The 25,262-nt window shown below is 55.4% G+C and overlaps 1 protein-coding gene across 3 annotated transcripts; it reads right to left on the bottom strand.

Annotated features, from left to right (window-relative positions):
• Positions 1 to 842: 842 nt before the first annotated feature.
• Thap4 (THAP domain containing 4) lies at positions 843 to 25,088 on the bottom strand. Of its 3 annotated transcripts, none has more exons than XM_046426843.2 (7): positions 24,918 to 25,088; positions 21,906 to 23,056; positions 10,472 to 10,631; positions 7,797 to 7,906; positions 6,805 to 6,908; positions 1,235 to 1,396; positions 843 to 1,070 (listed from the first exon to the last, which is right to left on the bottom strand). In XM_046426843.2, the coding sequence occupies exons 1-6, from the start codon at positions 24,992 to 24,994 to the stop codon at positions 1,268 to 1,270; spliced, it is 1,731 nt and encodes a 576-aa protein (XP_046282799.1). In that variant the 5' UTR covers positions 24,995 to 25,088; the 3' UTR covers positions 843 to 1,070; positions 1,235 to 1,267. The 3 variants fall into 3 exon arrangements, with proteins under 3 accessions (XP_046282799.1, XP_058429440.1, XP_046282800.1); XM_058573457.1 differs by lacking the exon at positions 24,918 to 25,088 and adding an exon at positions 23,355 to 23,442; XM_046426844.2 differs by lacking the exon at positions 1,235 to 1,396 and having other exon boundaries at positions 24,918 to 25,086.
• Positions 25,089 to 25,262: the final 174 nt, after the last annotated feature.

Below are 25,262 nucleotides of genomic sequence, written 5' to 3'. Positions count from 1 at the left end.
GAACTGAGATGTGGGCCACCCAACCTGGTAATGCCTCTTGTCCCCATTCCCTGACGCAGGGCTGCAGCTGCCTGAGCAGATGTCATCCCCTGCAGCCAGAGCCCCCTATGTCTGCTGCCCATCACTCCCAGGGGAGGCCGTTGGTATAGAGGGGTTTGGAAAAGGGCTCTTCCCTGGTGTTTAGGTGCATGCCAAGTAGTGCAGACCTGGGCAGCCGCCATCATGTCTGGAATCCACTCACACCCAGCATCAAGTGGGGGAGGTACAGATTCCCCGGGGCTGGAGCTGGGTGGAGGGAGGGCTCACGGCAACAGAAGCAAGCCTTATGGAGTATGAGTGAAACAGACACGATGCTGGCAGTCCCTGCAGGCCTGGCTCCCAGGGCACCTGACTTGGGGGAAGAGGCCTAGACTCTTGATCCTGAAGGTGATGGAAATGACCTCGACTCTTTCTCTTTTTGGAGGCAGCGGGATGGGCTCAGGTGGTCCTCCTGCTGCAGCCTCAGAGGCTGGGACCCCAGTGTGGCCACTGCACCCAGGGCTGGGATCCTCCCCTTCACCTTTTGTCTACAATGCTGAGGGCTGCTCTGCTGAAGACTGTGGGTACTTTAGATGGTGTTAAAAAAAAAAAAAAAAAAAAACTGCAGGAAGACAGAGAGAAATGTGTCTATTCTGTAGATTTTCTTTTGCAGGGCAGGGGATGGAACCCAGGTCGCGCTCCACCGTGGAGCTCCATCCCAGCCCAAGAGAAAGTATTTAGGGAAAAGACTTTGTGAAGAAGCGGCCAGCAGCAGATAGAAACGTGTGCAGTCTACACAGGAGGTGACATTCAGTCCTCAGCCATAAAAATAAAGGCCTTTTATTTGGTTTCTCGACACCACTCCAGGAACATCTGGACAGCGCAGCCCCGACAGCCTGCAGCCATGCAGGGCCCGGGCTCTGGAGTGCTGGCTACAGGGTCACCTTCTTGTAGGTGACATGAAGATGCTGGGTCAGTGGCTGCGTGGTGGTCGCCATGGACACTGTCTGTTCAAGTTTGCCTTCAGAATTCAGCCTGAATTTTCGGGTAATCTGAGTAGAGAACAAAACAAGATGCCTTAGTTTTATTTACAAAAGATCCACTCACCCAGGCCTCAAACCAGTGGGTGATGCTGGGCCCTGAGCCCCCGCAGGGCACCAAGGTCCTGGTTTCCCACCCTAGGCCTGCGCCCACAGGTGAAAGTGGAGCTGGTCACCTCAGGTTGAGATGTCATGTTCTCGGTCTCCACTCAGCACCTCACGTGCTTCCCTGCTGTGACCTCCACCTTCACCTGCAGCCTGGATTCAAGGCCAACGTGTCCTTGGGAAACCCCAGCCAGCACCTGTGCAGCCACTAGTCCATGAGAATCCCGATGAGGCTGTTTCCACGAGAAAGGAGCACGCAGTAATCAGGTGTCGGGTCAGAAGGTCCCGCCTGCCCCAATGCTTGCTGACCCACCAACACTCTTGTAGGGTTAGGGTTAGCTGGAGAAATCTACCTACACCTGCAGCCCCAGACCAGCCTAGAACTCAGCCCCGTCTCAAAGTAAAAAGGGCTGGGGTATGGCCTGGTGGCAGAGCACCTGCCTAGCATGCCCCAGTGCCAATCAATCAATCAATCAATCAATCAACAAGGGCACCAGAGAAATAGTAGGCATCCAGGACCAAGGCCCAGAGAGAAGAAATCTATAAAAAAAAGTCAGTGAAGTAAATGATTTTAACAAGATTATGTGATAAAAGAATATTTTAAGAGTTCATTGTTATTTCTACATACTAGCAAAAAAAATTGGAAAATTAAAAAAAGTCATTTATAACAGCACCCAAAACCACAAAATCCTTAGTGATAAATTCTACAAAAGATGTATAATACCAATACATTGCACAGGGTCATGACATCTGGGACAGGAGAGACCTAGACCTGTCAGAGTGCAGTGCCACGGACGTCCCTGGCCTCATGATGGGTCTACAGACCATCTCCTCTCGCTGCAGGCCTCTGTGTCCACGGGTGACAGCCCCACAGGGCTGGAGGCTGCAGCTGCCCCTTCTGCTCTGCTGTTGGGGGCACACACCACACACCACAGCACGACCAGACTGACCACAGACTGCACCGAGGGCTCAGGTGCCCCCTTGCACATTCAGCTGGAAATTCTAGTGACCCAAACAAATGCTCCTTTAGAAACTAACAAGCTGGTTCTAACTGGGTCCTAGAAGAGTCAGATGAATTCTGGAAAAATGGAAATGCTGGACCATGAGTATTAGTTAATTTAATAGAAAGCACAGGGTCCACCCAGCGTGGTGTTAGGAGGAAGAAAAGTGGAGTCCAGTGTCCGCCCTGCACACGGACAGACTCACAAACATCGAGTGGAAGGCAGTCTTTGAGAAACGAGAAATGGTGCTGGAGCCGGGGGGCTGATGGGGGGAACCTGGCCACCCCACATGATAGACCTCAAGCCAAAGGAAAGGCCAAGAAGCCTCCTGAGGAGCGTGAGCTGTAAATCTCTCCAGCTCTCCTTAAGTAAAAAAATCCGACAGGACACGGAAAACACTAACTGCAAAACAAAGAACTGGTAACAGCACTAAGATGTTCTGTTCTTTCAAAAGCACTATTTAAGAAGGGGAGGGAAAGGCGCAGGAGTGGAGCACAGACCCAGAAGACCCCGAGAGCAGCAAGGTGCCACTGGCCTGGCGCAGCAGAGGGCAACAGGCACAGTGCCACCTTGATTCAAAATGCGGTATGATATGCGCAGGTGGACAGACAGAATGAGAGGGCTGGGGCGAGGCTGGGTAGAAGAGTACCCAGGGTCCAACCCCAGCACCAAGACAATGGCCAGTCGGGTGCAGTGGCCACACCTGTGATCCCAGCAGCTCAGGAGGCTGGGGCGGGAGGATTGTAAATTTGAGGCCAGCCTCAGCAACTTAGTGAGATCCTGTCTCTAAATAAAAAATAAAAAGGGCTGGTGTGTGTGTCAGCAGTTAAATACCCCTGAGTTCAATCCCCAGCGCGCACACACACACACACACACACACACAAATAAAATAAAAAGACCCAAAAGGTAGGCACCAGCACTAGCCCCACAGAACCTGTCCACACCCCCCCATCCCTTTGTCCCCAGCCTCCAGATGCACCCAGAGACAAGCACCCACACAAGCACCGCAGAGGAGCCGTGCAGCCCGCAGGCCACGCTCCCCAGGGACCCCACACTTGTCTCCACTGGTCCCGCTGGGGAAAGAGCAGACACACACAGGTGGGCACTGTCTGGCCACTTGCCAGCCTTCCAGCATGGGACATGTCCTACTGGGGACCCTATGGGCATCTGAGGAACAGACAGACGTCCTGTGAGGGCCTCGTTTTTCTGTCTGTCCACCAGCATGTAACATCCTGCACACAAGTGTGGATCGTATGTGACTGACTGCACGAGCACAGAGCATCCAACAGCCAAAAGATGTATTCCACCAAGAAAATGGGGCACATGACGGGGTCCAGTGATGGACAGAGGTGGCAGGGCCGTGTGGGAGAATCCTTGCAGGTGTGGGCAGCTGACCCCCCTGGGAGGGCAGGCATCTCCCACGGCACACAGGCCCGTCAACGCAGCGGGGTCAGGGACACCGAGGGAGGGTCTAGGTTCCACTGTGCGGCTTCCAGGAAGCAGAGCCTGTGTTAGTAGAGAGACTGCTTCAGTAAGACACCAACACAGAATCTAGGAGGGACAACACTGGCAACTTGAATCAGATAAAATTAAAAATTTGTTCTCAAAAGCAAGTTTAAAAAACAAAAGCGATTCCGTCTGAAGAGGTACTGGTGACTGACAGAGGCAGGGTCCCCCCAAGGAGAGCTCCTGCTGGACACTGGGAAGAGTGGCTCTGGGTCCTGGGTCCTCTGGGTCCTGGGTCCTCTCTGAACCTCAGGGGGCAACGGGCAGCCCTGCTCTGGCCAGGCTGTTGCCAGGCCTGACGGGCTGCAGCACAAGGAGTCAGACAGCAGGACGGCACAAACGAGGGGGTGGCCAGACCTGGGGAGCAGTGCCCGCAGGTGGCCTCCAGAGGCTGGGCTCCTTGGTATCTGCAGAGGGCACCAGGAGGCACCACCCAACCTCCTGGACCTGGGTGGCAGCTGGGAACATGCAGCCTAGGAAGAGGAAAGCCCGACTCCTACCACCAACAGCACGACCCCAGCCTGCCCATCAGAGACAGACGGACAAACAGAAAGCTGCCTGCCCTGGACACACCTTGAGGACGTCGGGCCTAGTGAGAGAAGCCACACCCAAGAACATGGCCCCATCTTTGGAAGCGCTCAGAACTGGCCAGTCTGGAGACACAGATGAGCGTCTGTCAAGGGCCAGGGAGGGTGGGGACCTGAGGGAACCAGTTGGTGGCACAGGGTTTCTTTTGGGATGTGAACATGCTGTAAAATCAACTGGTGATGGTTTCACAACTCTGGGTACACTAAAAATCACAGAATTGTGCTCTTTAAGGGACTGACTGCTGCAGTATGTGGATTATATCTTTAACATTCAGAGAGCAGGGCATCAGTGCCTCAGAGCACCAGCGGGCCTTTGGCTAGGCCCAGAGCACAGGGCCATCAGGAGGAGATGCCCAGCCCTGAACCCGGCAGCTGGGCTGGCTTCCAGCAGCAGGACAGAGTCTCCTTCTTAGGAGTCCATGCAGAAACCTCTTTCCTCCTGGGGTCTGCACTGACACACACACACACACACCGGGAGGGTGCTGTGGGACCAGCCCCAACAACCCCAGGTGTGCAGCCTGCAGTGTTCTCCCTGGCCTCACTCTTATGGGGACTGGGGTGTGTTCTGTCAGAGAGTTGGTGCCTGTTTCCTCCAGACCTACCTGCCCCTGTCCCTTTCCTGCCTTCCTTGTGTCCCTTCTGTTGGGGGTGAGGGTGCCTTGGCTTCCAGTGCTACTCTGCTCAGTCCTACTCATGAATCTGGCTGGGGGTGGTCTTGGGACCCCCGCAACACATCATGCATCTGAAGAAACCTCAAAGAGGAAGTGCAGAATCAAAACAAAACAAAACATTATAAAGCAACTTGGGAGGAACAGAAGAATGGAGAAAGAAGAAAACTAAGACCACAACCAGCACCTCAGTGAGAAGCAAGTGTAGAGGCAGCGCCCGCAGCCCCAGCTAGTAGGGAGGCGGAGGCAGGGGGAGCATCCCAGGCCAGAGTGCAAGACCAGCTGGGGCAGCACAGTGAGACCCCATCTCAAAAACAAATGTTCTCAGAGGGAGCCCAGGAGAAGCTGCCGAGCCCACGGATGAAATCAGAGAAGTCGGTCTAAAAAGGACACAAGGGGAACAGAAGGCAGTCCGTGGAAAGGAAGTCTACCAGCAAAACTCCAGATGCAGCACGACAGCTGGGAGACAAGGACAGCTCCCTGAGAGCAGAGCAAAAGGACCAGGACAGAGAGAGCAGAGAGGAAACGGAGACCCCTGGAGAGGCGCCCGCACGGCCACACCAGGCCTCGCACTCTGACATGCGGAATCGGGCCATGATAACTGGCAGACAGTGGGGCTGACTCGGGAAAAGCACATAACAGAGCAGACTCAAGGGCCCTCTTTAGCCTGTGTGTGAGGAAGGAGTCCCTTCTGGCCGCAGCATAGGTGGCCCAGGAAACTCGGGGTGCTCGGGCATGAGGTTGAGGGAGCACAACCTTCTTGTCCAAGCTGTGTCTGTGAGGTTCACCAGCAGGACATTCACCAGGAGCAAACAACACACCGTCAACACAGACGGCCCCCTGAGCTTCAGGAAATACAGTGGGACGCTGGGGCCTGCTGAGCATGATTCCTACCACAGGACAAGGCGTAGAACAGGACAGTGTGCGAGTCCTGCAGCTAGGAGGGAGGCTTCAGGATACAGCAGGGCTCTGGACCCAGCAGGGGACACATGTGCCAGTGGGCTCAGCAAGGTCACTTACCCGCTGCACATTTGGCTGTGAAGGAATTCCAGGCTGGTGTGGTGGCACATGCCTGTCATCCCAGGGACTGGGACCCGCTGTAACAGCCTGCCAGCCCCCACCAGCCCTCAGGCTTATTTGCATTTCGATGTGATCTTGATGCTTAAGAACAATAAGAAACTTGTGGACAGAGGCGTGTGGGAACCTCCTGCAGACACGGAGGGGCACAGGAGTCCTGAGCCCCTGCACCAGGTATCCCTGGGAGAGGCTGCGTGCCTCTCTGCTCAGTCCCTTTGGCGTCAGGAAGGGACCCTGCTCACCCCCTGGGGCGCCAGAACTGCAGTGCGTCACCAGAGCACACACGTCTGGGAGGTCAGGGTCTGACTGTGCAGGAGCATGGGAGCCCAGGAGAACCTGGCAAGAACACAGGCCCTGCCAAGGAAGGGAACTCAGAGAGGGCTGCAGGGGAGCTTCCGCCACCATCCAGCCAGACAGAGCAGAGCCCAGGCAGAGCTGCCCAGGCCAAGCCCTAGGCAAAGCGGAGGCAACGCACCAGCAGAGTTGCTGCGGCTCCACCAGGGGGCGAGCCCTCTCCCTCAAATGCTGGGTTCAAAAGTGAACAGTGCTGTCACACTCAAAGGGACTGGGGACAGCAGCATACAGGAAGAGTGCCCACAAGGAGGGGCAGGCCAACCTCCACCAAAACGCAGAGCACATGTGTCCTCTGACCCAGCAACACAAGGGTGATCACGAGGGGCCAGCAGCCTGGACCACCAACCACCTACACACCAGACAGGGAGGAGTGAGAAGGCACAGAAGGTCGCCTGGGGAGGCAACCCAGCCCCACACACACCACAGACCGCGGGAAAGGCGGGCTCACCTGCTCCACGTGGGGCTCCTTGGCGAAGGAGATCCTGGCGATGGAGTGGGATGCGATGCACAGCTCCTGCCCATTCACCTCACCCTCCTCCACCTCCACGACGCCTGCAGGGGGTGGAGCTCAGCTGCAGCCTCCCCCCACCAGGAAGCTGGTCTCTGAACCCCCCCACCAAGAGGCTGGCCTCTGAACCCCCCCACCAGGAGGCTGGCCTCTGAGCCTCTCCCCCACTAGGAGGCTGGCCTCTGAGTCTTCCTCCCCTCACCAGGAGGCTGGCCTCTGAGCCTTCCAGTGCAAGGCCCCCCTGGCCTGCACATGGCCTTCCGGGTTTTGAATGTGTTACGGCACAGGACCAGTGCTGGGGGGCTGGCTTCTACAGAGGTGCCCTGGACCCAGCCTTCCTACCAGAACCCCCGGCTGGAGCACTGTGTGGTGGGCACACCCTCTGACTTCCTCAGTTGCCATTCCCACCAATGCCTGGGCAGCTCCGCTCCAGGCTGGGTGCTTCCTGAACACCCAAATTGAGCAGCTTTTGGGCAAGTAGGTAAGGTCAACAGCTATGCAAGCTAAATGAGGGTAATTTCTTTTTCATTTTTGGTACTGGAGATGGAATACCACAGCTCAAAACCTAAGTTGCTGAGGCTGGTCTTGAACTTCCGATCCTCCTGCCTCAGGCTCCCGAGTCATAGGGATTTCAGGCATGGGCCAGGACACGTGGCAGTCTTCTAAGTCATGGTGTGGCTGGGGAACTACTTCAGAAGGAACTCATGCTGGGGCAAGCCTGCCTTCAGGAAAGGACCCTGCCACACACCTGCCTGCCCTCGCGGAGCCCTGCTCCTCAGCTGGCACCTGCAGGCTGCAGCTCACAAGTACACCATGCCTCCACTGTCCCCAAGCAAGGATGCTTGGGAGGGCATCTGCGAGCCCTGCTTGCCACACCACTGGCCAGCGAGCTCTGTGGCCCTTGCCCCTGCTCTGCTGGGTGTAGGCAGTACCTGTGTTCTGGGCGCTGACGAAGGCCACCTTGTTGGTGTCGGGCTTGAGGCGGATAAAGCCACACTCTCTGTGCATGGGTTTGCGCGTGTCAGGGTGGAAGGAGTTGAACCTGGAGGGAAATTGAGATGTCAGGCAGGCACTGGGCTTGCCAGCGCCCACACCCAGATGTGAAGCCACCCCAGAGGGGCCATGGGCCACAGCAGCCAGTCTCACCTGAGACAGAAGTGGCGCTTGGAATCTGCCACCTCTACCACTCTAGGACTCGGCTCTTTCATGTCCACCCCTGGTGCTCTGTTCCCCAAGCCTATTGGTCACCCACCTCCTGCACAGTGCTGCCCAAGCACCTATGGATGCTGGGGGCAGCTCCAGGACCTCCCTCTGTTGAGCTATACCTAACCCAAGTCCAGTGGTTTGTATGGGAGAGACATAGCAGGCACTGGGCTGGGGCACGATCCCTAGCCAGCATGTGCCCCTGTAGCAGGCACAGGAGCACAAGGAAGAGGGGTCCATGGCTCCCACGGGGCATGTGCCCACAGCCTGAAAACTACCTCCCTCTACATCTCCAGGCAACCTGTGTACGACTCTCACAGGTGAACTTCTAACAGGTCAGGGTCAGCAGTGCACCTTGCCTGGGGCATCTGCTCACAAGAGAGGCATCGTTGAGTCTAGGGGACGTGCATGTCTAGCACTGTGTTCACACGAGATCCCATCCCATTGTTCTTTCATGCTAGTTACAAGGTGGACTCGCCAGCCCTCTGGCGGCAGGCCATAGTTTAAAGAGACTAATGACATGTGGGAGACCAACCTTGCACGTGACTGAGTCACACTCCCCGGCAGGGTACTGAGGCGCTCAGTCGCAGAAATGTGGCAGAGCTTTCCCCACTCTTCTTGGGTTTGAGGGATGGTGTCTCATGCATGGGTGTCTTGCTATAGCCCCATAGGTGGAGCTGTGCTCACCTGTTCCTTTATAATCTAACCCCTTGCCTTGTTTAGGATGGAATGTTCCATGGAAGAGCCTTGTGTGTGTCCCCTCCTCTTACTGTGCCATTGCGTGTGGCCTACCTAGATGTCATCAACCTGCTGACAGTGGACATCATGAAGATAGATTTAGCCCCTTGAAACCTGACCCCTTGCCTCATTTGAATAGCTTTTCCTCAATACAAGGGGTCAGCGCGTGCTCTCTCTCTCTTCCTGGAGACCTTAAAGTCAGAGGAGCCGTCACAGTGACCCCAAAGAAGAAGGTGTTTGTGTCTCTTGTGTGGTTTTACACACCTAGTTAGCCCAGTTTACCTGAAGTGACCCATGCGTGTTTTAGTCGTGAACGGAACCCAGCAATGACACTGGTCTGCATTATCTGTATCACCCAAGATCCCACTGTTACAGGTTGGACTGTGACGGCTGTTCCCTGGTCTGTCCACCCTGTGTGAATGGCTGGCTGTGGGGACTGTGGAAGGTGGGCATGGCTGCCCTGCAAGGTGTGTCCTCCCTATGCCCCACCCCCATCTCTCTGCTTCTTGGTCACCCACCTCCTGCACAGTGCTGCCCAAGCACCATGGATGCTGGGGGCAGCTCCAGAACCTCCCTCTGTTGAGCTACACCTAGCTCCATGGGACCTTTCCTTATGAATACTGCCTCACCTCGGCCCAGGAGAAGGCCATTTGTGGGCTGAGACCTCAGAAACTGTGAGCCCCCTGGACTTGCCCTCCTCTAAGTGCCATTGGGTCTTCTGGTCACAGCGAGGCAAGGCTGACACAGACACCCGTTCTGGTTCTCAGATACTCACTCTGGTTCATAGGCCCTGTCTGCTCAATCTAAAACACCACATCTGGGCACAGATAGTGCCTGTGTCCAGCGGCCTAGGAGGCCGAGGTAGGAGGATCCCTGAGCCCGGTGTGACCTTCTAAATCCCTCCAAGACTGGAGGTGTTACACAAATACAAGTGGAGCTCCTAAAATCTGAAACTCAAAGCGGCATAACGTCAGGGCTCAGGAGTGCTTAACTTGTGGAGCACTCCAGATTTCTATTTCAAGATTAGCGTGTGCAACCGGAAGTCTGTGCACACGTCCCCAATCTAACACTATGCAGCTGGAATAGGTCTGGTCCTGAGCACCTTAGAAGAGGTCCAGTGCGCCAGGCTGAGTCACTGCCACTGCCACTGTCAACAGACAGCAGAGGCAGGAGGAGGTGCACAGCTCCCTCCTCATTTCTGAGACCATGGGAGCACTCTGCCCCCAGAACAGAAGTGTTCTCCCAGTGAGTGTGTCATGGGACACGGCTGAGGACCTCAGAGGATCTCTGCTTTCCTGCAGGCAGAGACTCTGAGAACCACAGTACTAACAGATTCTTCGATCCTTAACTAGCTCATGGGTAAATATGAAGGAAAGCCTCACCCCTTGTTCTCAGCAATACTGGGGTGACTAACTTCCACACGGGAATTCAGCTTGAAATCAGATTTAAACAAGCTCTTGCTCCACGCTTGGTTAACAAGCCTACGATTCTGTGGTTTGCCTAACATCTTTCTATAAGTGATGGGACCAGACAGACCATCCCGCCACTCCTGCCTCGGCCACCAGGTTCCGGAAGCCAAGAGGCCACCAGGTTCCTGCTGTACCTTCCTGCTGGTGTCTCTGTTTTGGATCAGCCCAGACTCAGGAGCCTATAGTGGAGGACTTACGAGAAGTTCAACATGGGCTGGCCCACATGGGAGATGTGCACCTCTTCCAGGTACTGGAAGGGCTGCAGGGTCGGAAAGGTCCCAGCTCCCGGAGGGTCAGACAGCCAGGTACCCAGCATCCAAGACAGCGGCTCCACCACTGGGTTCATCTTGGGAGGCTCTGAGGACAGAAGAACAGCAGAGTAAGTGGCATCCTCCTATACACCTTGCTGGGCTTACAGGGAAAATGCACACGTTGCCAAGAGCATGGCTCAGACAGGTACAGCTGAGCACCAGCATATGTCATGTGCAAGACCCATTGTCAGAACCTCTTGAGTGACCACAGAAAACAGAACCCAGAGGAGCCTGGGTGTCCAGGGAAGGGCCAGAGGTCCCCCAGGTTCCCAACAAGGGTGGGTAGCAGCTCCCACACGGGATCAAGGACCCTGGGCAAGGACCTGGAGATGGAGAGCAGGGGTGAGAGGCCGGGCAGGGCAAGGTAAAGAGTACAGGGGTGTGGGGCTGGAAGGTGAGGCTGACTAGCTTATGGAGCAGGCTCTAGGTCTTCCCCATTGTGCATCATCAAGCAGCACCTTAGCTGGGCTGAGAGGCTTGGGGGTGGGCAGAGGTGGGATGGTGGTGGTGGGGACAGAGTGGCTTCGAGTGACCCAAGGTCAGCTGGGTGGAGTGCCTCTATGTCCCCTACCTCTCACTGCCTGTTGGGGCTGCCTCCAGTGAGCCAGGACACTTTTCCCCAGTGTGGACCCTGCCTTCCCAGGGCCTGTGCTTGGAGGCTGGAACATGACACCAGGGAGCAGCAGAAGTGTGGGGGGCTGGGCTGACCCCACCCACCTACGGCCAAGGCAAGCACCCGTGATGCCCTCCAGGCCAGCTCTGCCAGGAGCCTTGAGTGGCAGTAGGGGAGGTAGAGGAAAGATGAAGTCAGGACCCCCGGAGAGCAACAGCTATCGACAGCTTAGACGTGTGACACAGAGTGGCCCTGAGGGTTCTGGCCTGAGCCCCTGGACAATGAGCTGCCATCATGAATGCCAGAGATACAGACCGAGAACAGGCTGCAGGCCCAGCGCTGTCAACCAGCGTCCGGGGCAGCCTGGGCCTGGTGTTCAGGCCAACAGCTGTGGCTTTGAAGAAGCCCAACCCCGAGTTTCTCAGACTCAGCACTGAGACGGAATGTCCTCCTCACACCTCAGGCTCTCCAGGCTCTGGCCCCTGAGTGCCACACATGGGGTGACTGTCAGAGCCGCTGTCACAGCCCACCCTGCCTCTGCACCAAGCAGGGCCCACTTCACGAGACCCTGTTCTGGACAGGCTGATGTCAAAGCCCTGCCTGTGGTTCTTACCAGCTGACCTGGCCCTGGGCTAGAGCCCAGGCAGGGGCCGGTTCAGGCCTGGCCAACTCAGTAGCCTGGGGTCAGGGGAATGGATGGGAGCTGGTCTGCCTGTGAATCAGTCCAGGGCTCCAGAATCTGACCTGCTGCTCCTCGAGTGGTGATCTGCAGCCTCAACCCCCAACACACCTGAGCCTTCCAGGGAGGGAAGCACAGGTGTCCTGCTGTGGCCCTCTGCAGAGGTCAGCATGAGCTAGCAGCAACCATGTCCAGGAGTCAGGGCTGGAGTACAGCGTGCCTGCCCTCATAGGGAAAGTCCTGCACGTTCCTGACTGCTCACACACTTGACCCTGGCACACGAAAGCCGGTCCTGTGGACCAGCAGACCAGGGCCTGGGATGAGCCACAGCTGCCCCCTGGTGGGTAAATGCTCAGTGGCAGCAACAGAGCTGGATGCTACTCAGGAGGCAGGACTGGGGCCACTGGCCTGGAGGGACTACACACTCACTAGTGGGACATCTGAACCCATGCTTTTGGGGGCACAACTCTGCCCTCCCCAGACCCAGAAGCCACCCTCTCCCCAGGCAAGAAACCCCCCCAGCTGCCCTCACTTCAGCCCCTCCAGAGAGGGCACACTCACACCTGACCCAGCACTAGGCAACAGGATACCTCTACCAGCAGGCACTGCAGCTGACCGAGGAGGCCCGAAGGAGGCCTGTTCTTAAAGCCTGGAGGGCAGTCCTCAAAGATAGGGCGAGGGAGACAGAGAGCATGAGATGCACACTGGCTTTTGAAAACAGAGAGTGGGCAGGCGGCTGGGGGGCAGCCCTTGTGGCCCTCCAGGCTGCCAAGAAGAGAGGCCAGGGAGGCTCCATATCTGCTGAGGTGCAAGGCAAGCCACTGGCCACAGACACAGAGCTGTCCTGGGCCCTGGGAGCAATGGGTGTGCCACCCCTGGTTTGTCTATTCACATTCTGAGATGGGGTCTTGCTAAGTTTCCCCAGTTGGCCTCAGCCTCCAGAATCACTACAGGTGTACACGCCGCGTCTGGCTCACAGTGAAGAAAGACCATTCACCCTAAGTGCAAGAACTCAGGGAAGAAAACACAGGCTAGGAGAAGACAGGGAAGGAGGAGGAAAACCAACATGGAACACCACCTATGCGGGTCACGGGACAGCACCCAGGAGAATTCAGAAACAGAAGGCAAACTGGCCCCCAGTGGAGTGCAGAGCAGCGACCCTGCTCTTAGGCACAGGACAGAAGAACAAGAACCACATTTCCTCACCACAGCCAGGAGCAAGTGCTCCTCACAGCACAGGCAACTGTCTTCCTGCCTGACAAGAGGTGAGTGGACACGGTGTGCAGACAACACAGCCAGGCCACAGCAAGGAGTAAGATGTTGGGCAAGCAACCAGACCGAGCACACTCTGCACTGGCCGGGCTACACTGTGGGGGCATGGTGGGGCTTCTCCACACAGAAGACCCAAGGTGGACCCAGCCATGCTGAGAGGCAGAGGCCACAGACCTAATGGTCCAACAGGGTGGCAGATGCCATGCACAGGCACCAGAAAGGTGTGGTCCACTGAGACGTGCTCAATGCAAGACACATACTGGTGCTGGACAAGAGCAGAAGAGGCCCGCACACAGGGCCTGGACCACTGGCAGTCACCTATGGAAGATAGGCCTATAGCAGACAGCTGAAATCAGTCTCCCATCTATGCTAAAGGGCCACTGGGCATCCAGGGCGTCCAGGGCGTCCAGGGCCCACGGGCCCAGCAACCAGGTGCCAGTGCCATGCCCAGACCGAGGCCAGGTACTGCTCCAATCTTCTGATTTTAGGAAAAGCCAGAAACATTGATTTTGGGATAAAATATTTCTAAAGATATTTCCATACTAAAACAGAGCTCCTGCTGTGGTGTGGACCACACACGCTTATCCCCGACTATCCTGTTCATGAGCCCAAGGAGCTTGGTCTCACGACACAGGCAGGTGAGCTGGGCCTGGAGCCCCACAGTCAGGGCCAGTGGTGCCCACTGGCTGCAGTGTGGCCCAATGTCAGATGCTGCCCCTCCCCACCCTCCTCCCTGGTGGGTAAGAAAGCTGGTGGTCACCCCAAAATCCCGTGTCCTGACCAGTGGCTCCTGAGGATCGAGAGAAGCCTGCACTGCCCCAGTCATGTCTGAGAGGGTGGTGTTGAGCCGTGGAGGTACACAGGCAGTGGGTTCCACAGCAGGCCCGTGCCCACCCTCACCCGCCCGTGCCTAGGGGTGCTGGCCCTGGAGGGAGGCGTTAGGTTACCAGCACTGTTATCCATCCAGTTGTTATCTATCCCACTGAGCAAGTGCGACAGATCCCAGCACTCGCCAGGGGATACCTGTGAAAACCTGGCAGCGGTAGCTGGGGAGAACACAGTCCAGACGATCTCAGCTGGGATTCTGTGCCTTGTGCCCTAGAGGCAGACTTGTCTATAACACTCTGCCTAGAAGGGAAAAGAGCCCAGGGGTTTCTGCTGCAGCCCTCCTAAGTGCTAGGCAAAAGCTCAAGAGGACTTGGCATACACATGAGGTATCTTAGGGAGACGGAAGAGACGCAGGAGCCTACAGATGGTGGAGGGTAGTGGGCCTGGGAGGGAGGGGAACTGTGTGACAAGGCCTGGGGATCTTGTGGGCATGGCGAGGCCTTGGCTGGGCAGGGCTCTCAGAAGCCATGCTTCCCAGGCCCATAAGCTGCTTGGTGCCCAGCCAATCCACGGGCCTGGTGGAGTGAGGCAGGGCAGTGTACTGCCCCCTGGGTGAGAGCAGGGTTGCACTCTGTCCCTTCTGAGCTCTGTGACATCGGGTGGCCAGGTCTGAATGAGACCTTCTCAGATAGGGGCTGTGCCTGGGGGCTCAGGTGGGGAGAAAACTGGAGGGGAGAGGTGGGAAGCTGCAGGTTAGAAGCCTGGGGCCAGCAGGACAGAATCACCAGAGCAAGGGGAACACTTCTACTGCGCCGTGCTCAGGGAGGCTCCCAGAGGCAGGCAGTAGGAAAGTGACAGTGGCTGCCTGCACAGGACTGGCAGCAGGAACAGGTGGGCAAGCTCAGGGGAGACACAGGGCAAGGTGCATACAGGGGGCATTGGCTGGAGACCCATGGCTGGAGCCCCTGGACGAGGTCGATGGACAAGGCAGGCAGGTAAGGCGTGCCTGTGTGTCTGCTGAAGTCCAGAAGGCACAGGCGCTGCTCAGGGCCCTGAGGGTCGCAGTGGGACACTGCAGACCACGCCTCACCTTCATTGCCCTCCCAGCCTCCGCTCGTAATGGCCTTGATGTGGACACCAATAGAAGGCTGGGTGGGGACAGTCACACCTTGCCAGATGCTGGCAGCTGGCTGGGCACAATCAGGAGCCACTTGTCAAAAGAAACTAACTTTATTTTTAGAACCACACACGACAAACAAAATAGCCTCTCAGGAAAAACCCTCAGAGCCTCAACTGCCACCACCGGCTTTTCCCAAGCCTCTCTCTCCCACCCCATAATGGGAAACCCATACCCATGCTTATATATAGTATTCTCCAGAAACTCTTGGAAATATCCGAGATCCAGCATCTTCACTAGGATTCACTTCTCCCACACATTATCTCATCATCCATCACAGAACTCCAGTCCAAAATGTGGAGCTCTTAAGTGTCTTTTCCCTGAATCAGAACATGCACCTGCATTGTGGCCTGCGACCTTAATAGCTCCGTGTGTTCCCAGAACACCATCTTGAACTGGGTTCCCTTTCTTCCTTTATTCAGCCATTGCAGTTGTGCTCTTTCTGGTGCTCCTTGCTATCCTTATCATACAGCTTCACCTTGTAATCTTCAACTGCCAAGTTCTTACTTCAGTTGTGTACAGGGTATACAACTGAGCTTGGTTCCCATTGCTGCCAAACCTTCCCCACAGCAGCAGTGCAAGCCCAAGCTTGTAAAACTGCATTAAGCTCTACCTTTTGAGCTGATTGTTTGGGTACTAAAAATGTAAAAGTTTGATCAGGGGTAACTACTGCTGCTGTACCATTATTTGACCCATCAGTGAATATATTTGGAGCATTCATGTGCCCAGCCAGACTGCGGCAGCCAGACAGTGCTCTGGACACCTGGGGCCTTGGTCCCCTACCCACCCCTCACTTCCTGTGTCCTGGCTACTGCCTCTCAGCCTTGTTCTCAATGAAGCCTGGGGTTGGTGGTGAGGACACTGGAGCCTGAAATTTGTCAAACTGTATGCTCAAGAGTTGTGAGCATAATCAGACTTCGTTAGAAAAATAAATTTTAAAATGAAACAAAAGTTGGGGCTGAGGCTGTAGTTCAGTGGTAAAGTGCTTGCCTCGCATGTGTGAGGCACTGGGTTCAATCCTCAACACCACATAAAAATAAATAAAGATACTCTGTGTTCATCTACAACTAAATACATATTTTTAAGAAAAATGAAACAAAAGCATAATGAATGAGACCTAACGGATTTGCAACTTTCAACTCCTCAAATAAATCCGGCAGGCTTTTCTATGCATTTTTTTCTGATCTCATTTTTCTTTTATTAAAATCTAACCAAAATGCAAAAATAAAAATTTTAAATTTTGTACAAGAAATTTAAACTTTCATTTCCTAGCCCGAGACATTGAAAGCAGGCTTACCCATTCCCAAGTTTTTAGAACTCCAGCACACCAGCAAGGTTCCTCAAGGTTGTTTTCTGCCAACTACCAGAAAATGTCTGCACCTGGCTGTGGAGGCGCTGCGGGAAGTGGGTGCTAGGTCCAGGAGCATTCTGGGAACTGTAGTTCACTCAGAAGATCACTTCTCACAGGAAGTGATGCACACAGGGCTGCAGAGCTGGAAGGAGCTTTGCAGGACAGGCCAGAGATTAGGTGTGCCATGTAGAGGAGGAAACTGGCCCCTCTGCCACCACCACTGGCCACAGCAAAGGGAGCTACCACGAGCCAGGCACATTACAGCCCCTCCACTCATCCTACACCCATCCTGCTGGTGGAACAGCACAGACAAGCCCTGGGCCCTAGGGCAGAATCCTTCCTGGGGGGCCACTTCATATCACTCTGTGCTGGCGACCAGGTTGTCTCCCACTGTCACAGGAAAATGGCACTGACGGCACAGTATGTCATGGAGGAAGATGCTGAGGCTGCGGGCCAGCATGGGCTGGACCAGGGAGAGGGGCTACCTTGCCAGGGCACCCAGGAGCTAGGGGCTCTTTCCAAATGCTACCAAGGCCCTGGCTTTACCACCCATGAAATGGAGGGGCACACACAGATACAGAGGAAACCAGAATCCACGTGGGAAAATAGAGCAAGTATTTCTATAGCATTAAAACAACACAAAAGGGTCGATGTAATTATTATATGCGAACAACAGGTGTGACCATCTAGTTAGTCAAAAGACTCAAGAACGATTAGAATTATAAGAGAATCTGCTACAGTGACTATGTTCTACATTAAGCAGCCTTTTCATATATTATCAACAACCAGACTAAAACCAATGGTGGGGGAGCTTCCAGTCTCAACTCCAGCAAGTAGTGCATTCAACACACCCCATCTAACAAGAAAAACAAAAAAGGGACAAACACCAAACAACCTCCTGTGGGCTCACAGGGAGGGAACAGAAATGGCCCCGAAACACGGAGCACCAGAGGAGGTGCCACAGACGGCCCCTGAACATGGAGAACCAGGGGAGGGGCCACAAATGGCCCCTAGACATGGAGAACCAGAGGAGGGGGCCACAGACGGCCCTTAAACATGTAGAACCAGGGGAGGGGACACCGACAGCCCCTAGATATGTAGAACCAGAGGAGGGGCCACAAACGGCCCCTAGACATGGAGAACCAGAGGAGGGGGCCACAGACGGCCCCTAAACATGTAGAACCAGGGGAGGGGACACCGACAGCCCCTAGATATGTAGAACCAGAGGAGGGGCCACAGACGGCCCCTAAACATGGAGAACCAGGAGAGGCCACAGACGGCCCCCTAACACAACCACAGCCAGGTCTGCTAACCTGGGCAGCAGCCCTAGGGCCCTAGTGCAGGGGCCCCATGGTGGCAGTGGTGGGGGAGACTGAGTGCATGCATTCAGGGGGGCTCTCTGGGGCCACAACCTGGCACCTGCCTCTGCAGGGCTCTGTCTCCAGCAAGCCTCACCTCAGGTCTCTGGCTGGGTGCTGCAGTCTTCAGACTGAGTTTGTGAAGCTGCGTCCAGCACGTTCTGTGCTATGCGAGAGAGCACGCAGCCATGTAGGAGACGCCCAGGAGGATCCCAAGAAAGTGCTCAGATAAAGATGCTGCCGCAGAAAGGACTGCCCTCAGTGGTTCCTCAGGGCCGAGGGGGGGTCACCAGAAACCTCGCCAACTGAAGGGCAGAGGAACATGGGGCACTACACAATCAGTCCAAGTCAGAGCACCAGCAAGCCCTGAGATAGTACCCAGAGCGCCTCACAAGAGCAGTGGGAATACCAGAAGAGCAGGAAGGAGCACAAGAAGCACAGGGAGGAGAATGGCTGAGGATCTCCCCAAACTAGCAACAGACAGCAGACCGCAGAGGCAGGGGAGGCAGAGAACACTGAGCACACTGGCCACCAGAACACCCCACATAGCACAGCACACTCCGACTACAAAAGCCCAGGGACAAGGAAGGTCTTCAAAGGAGCCAGGGGGAAGGCCTCGCCCACGGAGCAAAAGCTTAGGGACAGAGCAACTTCCCAGGGCTGGAGGGGGCTCAGTGCAGGAGGAGCAGTGTGGGGGAGGGAGGGCAGGTGGGTGCTCTCCTCTCCTGCTGACACCAAGCTCGACTCACAGGGAGGCAGGGACGGGGTTCTGTCACAGGCCCGCGCTCCACTCTCCAACACCACAGTGCTATGAAAAGTGGCCTCATTGTGAACGTGAAGCACAAACTCCAGACGGCCGCCAGAAGCCAGACTGGTGTGCTAACGAAGTGGGGACACAGGAAGCGGGAGGAGGAGCAGGGGGCGAGCTGGGGGAGGCCCACGCTGACCCAGCAGCTCCTGCGACTGCCCCAAGGGGGACTGGCCCAAGCACACCAGCTGAGAGAGACACCATCAAAAATACAAGAGCACAGGGGCTGGGGGCGTGCGTGGCTCAGCGGTAGAGCACTTGCCTATCTTGCGGGGGCCCTGGGTTTAATCCTCAGCATAAATCAATAAAATAAAGGTATGTGTCCAACTACAACTGAAAAATGAATATTTTAAATAAAAGCAGAGCACAAAAGGAAAAAAATTAAAACCTAAAAAAAAAAGGATAGGCATCAGAGCAGATTTAAAAATAAAATCCAATGATGTGCTATCCATAAGAAGCCTACCATAAATAGAGACACATGAAAAAGAGAAAGGTATACATGCTAATGCAACCAGAGAAAGCAATTAATGCAGAAAAGACCACGGGTCCGCAAAGTCCTAGGGACCATGTACCCCCTGCTCCCAGGCACTCACAGAAAGAGCAGGCCTGTTGGGATGGGTTCACCCTCACTCTTCTCAAGTTCACGGGGGCATTCACCAAGAGAGCCACATTCCAGGCCTAAGACACACCTAAACCTATGTAAAAGCAGAAATCATACACTGTGTGCTCTTGACATGATGGAATGGAACTGAACATCTGGACCATGGAAGGAAACATGGGGGAGGATGCAGCATGTCCTGGCCCTCCCCACCTCCAGTGCTGGCCAGTATGGCAGCTCTCTGGACCGTTAGGTCTGTACAGGGCCTCACTGTGTGGGCACTACTGATTCATCACTGGCCAACAGTGGTTAGCTTAGTCTGTAGCCCACACCCAGGGCAGGGGTCAACGGGGCTTTCGGCTCCAACCCTCTTGTGACCATTACCACCCCCAGGAGTAGCCTTAGAAGCACAACTGAGGTGTGGTTGAAAGGGCTTCTGAAAAATAACAAAAGACACTCCTTTCAGCCACACTCAGGAGATGCAGAATCTTAAGAGCACTGTGCCAGGAGTCAGGCAAGACCAAACTCTCAGTTCTCAAGTCATGGCACCACAGCGCTTGGCGTGAGGATGGGGGAGCTTTCCTGCCAAGACTGGGCGCTGGGCAAGTCTGCTCCCTCTCACCATGGCTCACCACCACCCCGAAGGCCTTGCTGGTGCCACAGGAGCAAAAACAGAAATAAAGACATATGGTTTAGGAAGGAAAAAACAGAACTGTCTGTGGACAATATGAATGCAGAAAAAGCTCAAGAATCCACAAAAAATTCCTGGAACTAACAGGAACTTTAGCAAGGCTGCAGAATATGCAGTTTACATACAAAAAATTGTTTGCTTTCCTGTATACTAGTAATAAGCAATTGGATCTTGAAACTAAAACACAACAGAATTAATATTTGCACCCAAAGTGGAAATATTTAGGTATAAATCTCACGAAATATATATATATTTTGTTAAAAACTACAAAACTAATAAAAATGATGTTATATAAGAGCCTAATAAGTGGAAGTATCTCACGTTCATGAACTGAAAGACTCCACATGTTAAGATGTCAGTTGACTTGATTTACGGACTCAACAGACAAAACCAAAGTCCTAGGAAACCGCTTTCTAGATGGTACAGACTACACTACAGGTAGAGGGAAAGGCAGAACACCTGGGGCAGCCCACAGTGCAGTGAAGAACAAGGTGGGCAGCTGCCCCACGCAAGGCTCCCAGGAGGCTACAGGAATCAGCCCAGCATGGAACTGGCCGAGGAACACAGATCATCGCCTCTAGGTTCAGTCCCCAGTAACCCCCCAAAAATAAGTAAATAAATTCACAAACCAGAAGAATAGAAAAATAAATTTTAAAAAAATTAAACAATAAAAGGCAGACCCAAATTCCAACATAATAGTAATCACAACTGCAAGGGATTACTCAATAAAAATGATGATTCTCAGACTGGATTTTTAAAAAGCTATCAAATAAAATGATAGGAAAAGACTTCAAACATAACAGAGGGTTTTTCTGTGTTGCTAAGTTAGGAAAATATAGGCATCTAACAACAAGGTCTTAAAACCTAAAGCAGAACTTGGCAGAGGCACAGGAAGAAAGGTCACCTCCAGAACCCCAGGAAAAGGCTGACCCCTCTGCAGAAACCCACAGCCTGAGTGCCTGACAGGAAGCCTGCAGAGAACAATGTAACCAGCTGGTAGAGAAGTGCATTCCAAGATCAGACCCTGTCTTAGCACAAAACCTCCAAAGATCTCAAAAATCAGATTGCTTTAAGAGACCACATCATTAAAACTTAAGCAATAAAATTAATAATTCCAAAAGATTAGCTGCAGCATGTACTGGAAACAAGTTCAGGAGCCCCGGAAACTCTCACCCCACCAGCATGGGGCAGGAAAGCGCTTTCCACATGCACGCCACAGGGAAAGGACACTATCCTTAACACATAAAACATTATACCTTGAAATCCACTTTGAAAGTACATAAAACTAAAACAAGGTGAAAGCAAACAGCCAATAAATACATGACAACACAGGGAGAAACCTGTGTGCAATGGCCAAGAAGGTAACAGGGAAGAGTACAGACCAAGCTTTTAATGCTAACAGAGACCAGAATTGGAAGGTAGGTGAACTAGGGAATTCTCAGCACTTCTTAGCCCATATTTCTGTGGTGTTTTAATTTTTACAGAACAGACTGTGTCGTACTTGAATAGATGTTTCAACACTGGATAGATGTTTAAAGAAATGATTATGGGTGTTCAAAATGATTTAGCCTCAAGGACGTTCAGAAAACAGTAATGGAAGCGTGTCCAGGGGCGCGAAGGGTCTCCTGCATTTCTCTGAGAGTTCACTCACTCTGCTTTATCTCTGTGAGATTCTAACTTGCCTGGAGCTTGGCTCTGGGAGCATGGACAGGGAGCAGACTTCTGGGATCCACCAGAGGCCCACTGTGCAGTGGGGTGCAGGCTGACCTTCAGTGGACTTTCCACACACCCAGGAGCAAGTGAGGTCAGCTGTCTAATCTGAGTCCCCTGTCCACAAAGCGTGGCTACTACCAGGTCCCATCCCAGACCCAGGGAGTAGGTCACCCGGCCCTGCTGCAGGAAAACCACCTCCGGGGGAGGGAGGGGACTCACGCTCGGTACTGACCGCGGCTGGGGGGCAGCAGGCCGCTCAGGTAGGGGAAGCTCGCTTTCCTTAGCTGGTCCAGCTTCTCGCGCAGCTTGCGCACCTGGCTGTCGGAGCGGCTGACCCTCTGCCGCAGGCTCTTGAGCTCGCCATTCTTCTTCTCCACCTGCTCCCGCAGGCAGCACACCTGGCTCTTGCTCTGCCGGGCAGAGAAGCAGTACGAGTGCAGCGAGTCGATGAGCCTGCAGGCCCCTGATGCAGACAGGATGACCTCGTTGATGGACATGGGGCTGGCATCGCTCTGCTGGCTCTGCACGGCCTCCGCAGCTGGCTTCGGGGTGACATCCGTGGGCGGGGCGGAGGGGCTCTGGGCAGGCTTCTGTGGCGTGGCAGTGAGCGAGGCCCTCGGAGGGCTGTGGGCCACACTCTGGTCCGGCCCCAGGCTACTGCCGCTGCCGCTGGGCTCCACGTCTCTCTTCAGCCTCTTCCGGTCAATGGGCTCTCGGGGAACGGAAGGCCTCTCTCGAGTGTGTCTGGAGGAGAAGCTGTAGGAATGCAGTGCGCCGATGAACCTGCAGGCTCCAGACCCGGGGGGAGAGAAGTCTTCCGCCGACACCCCGCCGCGCTCGGCCCAGGCGGCGCCAGCAGGCTGGCCCCTGGCTTCCTCCGCACATGCTCCTTCTTCTCCCTGGCTGCCGGCCCTGGTGGCCGATGGTCCACCTCCTGGGGTCTTCCCCAGACACTGCTGGGCCTGCTCCTGAAGGCGGGGATCTGGGGGGGTCCTGGGTGTGGCATCACCCTGCAGAGTGGCTCGCTTCAGCTTGCGGGGCTCTGGCTGGGCCATCAGGGTTCCACTGGAGGAGGGAGAGCTGCTCACGGCCCCTCTCCCGGCTGCTGTGCTCCCGCGGCCCCTCATGGCCCCCGAGGCCTTGCTGGCGTCCTTTCTCCGAGTCCGGCCATGGCCTGCAGCCCCCCTCTTCTTCTCAGTCAGGTGGAAAATGGAGGGCACTGCTGTGGGCTTGAGCAGGCGGTGCTGGTCCTCCAGCCTTTTGGAGAAGCTGTCTTTGGTGAAATGTTCACTACAGAGGAACGAATACTTAGTGGGGGTCCAGTTTTCCCTCTGAACAGCTTTCAACCACTGGATCAGGCGTTTTGAGTCCTTTAGGGGGAACCTGCGGGATAAATGATAAAAGTACTCATAAATAATTAAATGTTCCCCCCCCAAATTACCAATTATAAAATCAAAACAAGTGTTTTGCAAACATGGAAACCTGCACTGACTTCATCTGCTTAAGAAACACTCCATGGGCTGGGGCTGGGGCTCAGTGGTAGAGCACTCACCTTGCATGTGTGAGGCCCTGGGTTCAATCCTCAGCAGCATATGAAAAAATGAAAGTATTGTGTCCATCTACAACTAAAAAAGAATAACTCCTCTACAGACTTAAAGGAGCTAGGCATGGTGGTACTCACCTATAATCCCAGACACTTGACAGGCTGAGGCAGGAGATCATGAGTTCGAAGCAGCCTCAGCAACTTAGCAAGGCCCTAAGCAACTTAGACCCTGTCTCAAAATAAAAAAATAAAAAGGGCTGGGCATGTGGCTCTATGGTTAAACGCCCCTGGTTAACTTAAGGAAAAATGTGTACTTACAAGTTACTACTAGAATAGGATAGGGAAAGCTCAACAGTCTACTCTTTGGGAGCCCACAGTCTATAGGGCAGAGAGGAAAAATTCATTGCTCCTCACCGGCTGTGACAGATGCCCTATGGGCACACAGGAAGCTCCAGCAATAAAGTACCAGGACAACTGGAAGTAGCTCTAGAAGCTGACCACTGACCAACCCTGAGGGTGTGCCTAGAAGGTAGACTATGGGCACTTAAACCAGGGAGGCTGATTCCTCTATTGAGAAGCCAGGCAGTTTGGCTGCAGATGTAGGGGCGCAAGGCCAGAGAGTGAGCCTGGCATGGTGACTGCCCCAGCATGGACCCAGCTCTAGAGCAAGACTCAAAGGCTGTATTTCTGTGCACTTCCACCAGCCAGGTGAGCGTAAGGATGTAATGAGTGAAATGAGCCGGTCACAGGACAAGTACTGCCTGTACTCACGATCCATGCTACAGAGCCATACAGACACCAAGACACATACAGCAGGTACTGAGAGTACCCAAATTCCCAGAGCCGGCAGGTGGGAGGAGTTTTAGCTTGATGGTGGAGATGACCGCATACAGTGTCACCGTATTTAGTGCCACTTAGAGGAACACTTAAAAATGGTTAGGATAGTAAACATTTTGTGCATCATGCCATAACTTTTAAAAATCAGAAAAAGAAAAATAGGGCAAGCTGTCCTGGGAGGTGCCGGAAGGGACGGTATTATAGCTCCTCCATCAGCTAACCCAGACCCTCGACCACCACTTCATCGTGGCGCAGAGGCGCCCGCACCACACCTCTCCGGGCTCGGTCCACCTGGGGTCCTCCAACCCACCTGAGGCTGCTGTGGGCCAGGACGGGCCGCAGCGGAAGGTGCGGACGTCGGGGCCACGTGACCTCCTAACCCCTCCCGGCGGAGGCCCCAGTGGGCCCGGCCGCTGCGCCTCAGGCCGTTACGACCGCCCGCCGCCCGCCGCCCGCTCGCCTCGGCTCGGCCTGCGCCGCCAACTTCTGGGGCACGTGCTCCGACGCGGACGGGTCCGGGGTCGCCGGTCTCCCCGGCCCGCGGCGGCTGCGAGCCTGCCGCCGCCGCCGCCTCCCACCCCGCCCGGGCTGCACACGCCGAGCCAGTCCCCGACGCTCGCGCAGGTCCCGGGCGCCGCGGCCGGGTGCAGCGAGGGCCTGCGGCGCGGAGCGGGACGCGGGCTGTAGACGCCGAGCGGCCTCAGCGGCCCTCGGCTCGCGGCGCCGGCCCAGGGACGGCGGCCGGGCCAAGGTCATGCGGTACCGCGTCCGCCGCCCGTCCTCCCGCGCCCGCCGCGCGGCCTCAGTTTCCCCGCGGGCCGGGCCCGGCCGGGGGCGTGGCGGGCCGAGCGGCGGGTCGCGTACCTGTGGAAGGAGACGGCGCGCTTTTCTCCCTTGCCCTGACGGTTGGAGCAGTTCACGGCCGCGCAGCAGATCACCATCGCGGGCTCGGCCCAGGGCGCCGCCAGGCTCCGGCCTCGCCGCCCGCCGCCCGGCCCGCCCCGAGGGAGTGCGGCGACACGGCCGGGACGTGGGCCGGCCGCGCCGTACGGCAAGATGGCGGCGCGCTTCGCCGGCCCGCCGCAATCGGCGGCCGGCGCAGAGTCGCCGGGCCGGCGAGGCCGTGCGGCAACACGCGTGCGCGACCCGTCGTCCGGCTTAATGGCCACGCCCGCCCGCCCGCACCCCAACACCGCCAGCAAGCAGAGG

The sequence above is a fragment of the Marmota monax genome, unplaced genomic scaffold (assembly GCF_021218885.2).
Source record: "Marmota monax isolate L192 unplaced genomic scaffold, Marmota_monax_Labrador192_F-V1.1 WCK01_AAM20220418_F8-fsc00298, whole genome shotgun sequence".
NCBI lineage: Eukaryota > Metazoa > Chordata > Mammalia > Rodentia > Sciuridae > Marmota > Marmota monax.
This window is presented reverse-complemented; position numbering and strand designations above follow the sequence as displayed.